At 58.0% G+C, this 2,445-nt stretch overlaps 1 protein-coding gene across 1 annotated transcript in view; it reads left to right on the forward strand.

Annotated features, from left to right (window-relative positions):
• Positions 1-937: 937 nt before the first annotated feature.
• KCTD13 (potassium channel tetramerization domain containing 13) overlaps positions 938-2,445 on the forward strand; it is a 19,327-nt gene continuing 17,819 nt past the window's right edge. Inside the window, exon 1 of the mRNA XM_017519150.2 lies at positions 938-1,394. Coding sequence (XP_017374639.1) covers positions 1,151-1,394 — 244 coding nt within the window. The 5' untranslated portion in view covers positions 938-1,150. The remainder of the gene's footprint in view (positions 1,395-2,445) is intronic.

Below are 2,445 nucleotides of genomic sequence, written 5' to 3' on the forward strand. Positions count from 1 at the left end.
CTCACTCTGTTGCCCAGGCTGGAGTGAAGTGGCACTATCTTGGCTCACTACAACCTCCACCTCCCGGGTTCAAGCGATTCTCCGGCCTCAGCCTCTGAGTAGCTGGGACTACAGGTGTGCACCACCACGCCCGGCTAACTTTTGTATTTTTTAGTAGAAACGGGATTTCATCATATTGGACAGGCTGGTCTCGAACTCCTGACCTCGTGATCCACCCGCCTCGGCCTCCCAAAGTGCTGGGATTACAACCATGAGCCACCGCACCCTGAGGATCCTTGGATTTGCCTTCTCTCTGCCTGGAACTCCTCCCTCACATCTCCACATGGCCGCTTCCCAGCTTCAACTTGGCATCACCTCCTCTGGGAGGCTTTCCATCCTTGGTGCCGGCGCAACACTGCTACCCCTTTGGCCTGTGTTTTTTTGTTTTTTTGTTTTTTGACACTATGTTGCCCAAGTGCAGTCGTCCTATCACAACTTACTGCAGCCTCCAACTCCTGGCCTCAAGCAATCCTCCTGCCTCAGCCTCCCGAGTAGCTGGGCTTAGAGGCTGGGGTTATAGGTGTCAGCCATCGCGCCCAGCCTCTTTGGCCTCCTTTAAGAGCTTCCTTCCGTGCTTTGTTCGCAGTTCTCGTCACGGTCTGTTCAGTGCGCAGGGCTGGGAGGCAGGAAACTGCCCAAAGCCCAGACATCTCGGTCTCAGTTTCCCCTCAAGCTCGTGAAGCTCTCTGAGAGCAGAGACCCAATCACGAGGCGGAGACTTCGCTTTCCACATCGGGCAGGGGTCGGCAGCATCCTCGATCTGGTCTTGGATACTACAGACTAGAGGGGAGCGCACAAAGACCCGCCCCGGAACCCTCAGGCCTCAAGCCGCTCTTCCACCGGCTCCCTCTGCAAGCCCACTGCGCATGCTTCGTACTCGCAGCCCGCCCCCCGCTCAGGGGCGGAGCCGCGCTTGCGCAGCTGCCCGGCGCCGGCTTCCGGGTGGTGCGAGCGCGATGGGGCGGAGGGCAGGTGTCGCCGAGTAGCAGCAGCGAGTGGGCGTGTACGCCTAGCGGTCTGGCCCGAGGGCTGAGGGCGGCCGAGGGTCTTCGGGAGAAGGCCAGAGGGCGCGGAGAGAGCCTGGGATCGCCGTCCGCCGCTGCCACCCGGCATGTCAGCGGAGGCCTCGGGCCCGGCGTCCGCCGCGGCCCCGTCCCTGGAAACCCCTAAGCCCTCGGGTCTAGAGCCTGGCCCCGCCGCCTACGGTCTCAAGCCGCTGACCCCGAACAGCAAGTACGTGAAGCTGAACGTGGGCGGCTCGCTGCACTACACCACGCTGCGCACCCTCACGGGACAGGACACCATGCTCAAGGCCATGTTCAGCGGCCGCGTGGAGGTGCTGACCGACGCCGGAGGTATGAGCAGCATCCCCACCGTGCCTCCATCCCCAGACCCCCAACTCCCGTTCCCCACAGTCTCTCACCACCGGGGCTCTTCACACCCCTTCTCCTCTGCTCACTACTGTCCGGTCAACTCATTCTCAGCTCCCTCCAGCGCCCACATCCCCTTTCTCATTCATAATTTCCCTTCTTCCCCAGTCCTTTACCCCCAGCAATAACCAACATTTACGGAACCCCTAACTCTGCCAGGCGCTGATGGTAAGTGGTTGAACGTGTCACTTCATAATCCTCATGACACTTCTCCCACCCTTCTCCCCTCAGCTCAAGACTTGGGTACTAGCCCTGCTGCCTGCAATTCTACTCCTGGCAGCCTTCATCAGTTTCTTCCAACTGCCCAGCCTTTTGTTTCCCTCTCTGCCTCAGAACTGCTCAGCCAGCCTGGAGAGGTGGGAGATCTTGTCTGCCTCTGTGTTCCCCCGACACAGGTCCCTGTACACTCTAGCAATCCACGTGTCGATACACATTACAAAAGGAGGATGCTTTGGGTTTTCCAGGGACACCAGAGTGGAGGGGTGGACAGGTCTCCTTGGCAGGTGACCCTTACCTTCTTGGAGTGTCGCATTCAAGTTTGGACCCTGCATGCCCAAGTGAGACCTTAAAGTTTTGGAGTTCGGAACTGGGAGATTCTTAAGGGAGGAGTTAACAAGGACTATGAGAACAGGAGAATAAAATTTGGGAGGCGGACATCTGCCTTCAAGTATCAAAGGTGAAGAATTTGGCTAGGCTCGGTGGCTCACACCTGTAATCCCAGCACTTTGGGAGGCCGATGTGGGTGGATCATCCGAGGTCAGGAGTTTGAGACCAGCCTGACCAATATGGTGAAACCCCGTCTCTACTAAAAATACAAAAATTAGCCGGGTGTGGTGGCAGGCACCTGTAGTCCAAGCTACTGAGGAATCTGAGACAGGAGAATCGCTTGAACCTGGGAGGCGGAGGTTGCAGTGAGCCGAGATTGTGCCATTGCACTCCAGCCTGGGCAACTCAGCGTAATTCTGTCAAAAAGAAA

This window comes from Cebus imitator, unplaced genomic scaffold (assembly GCF_001604975.1).
Source record: "Cebus imitator isolate Cc_AM_T3 unplaced genomic scaffold, Cebus_imitator-1.0 Scaffold729, whole genome shotgun sequence".
Lineage (NCBI taxonomy): Eukaryota > Metazoa > Chordata > Mammalia > Primates > Cebidae > Cebus > Cebus imitator.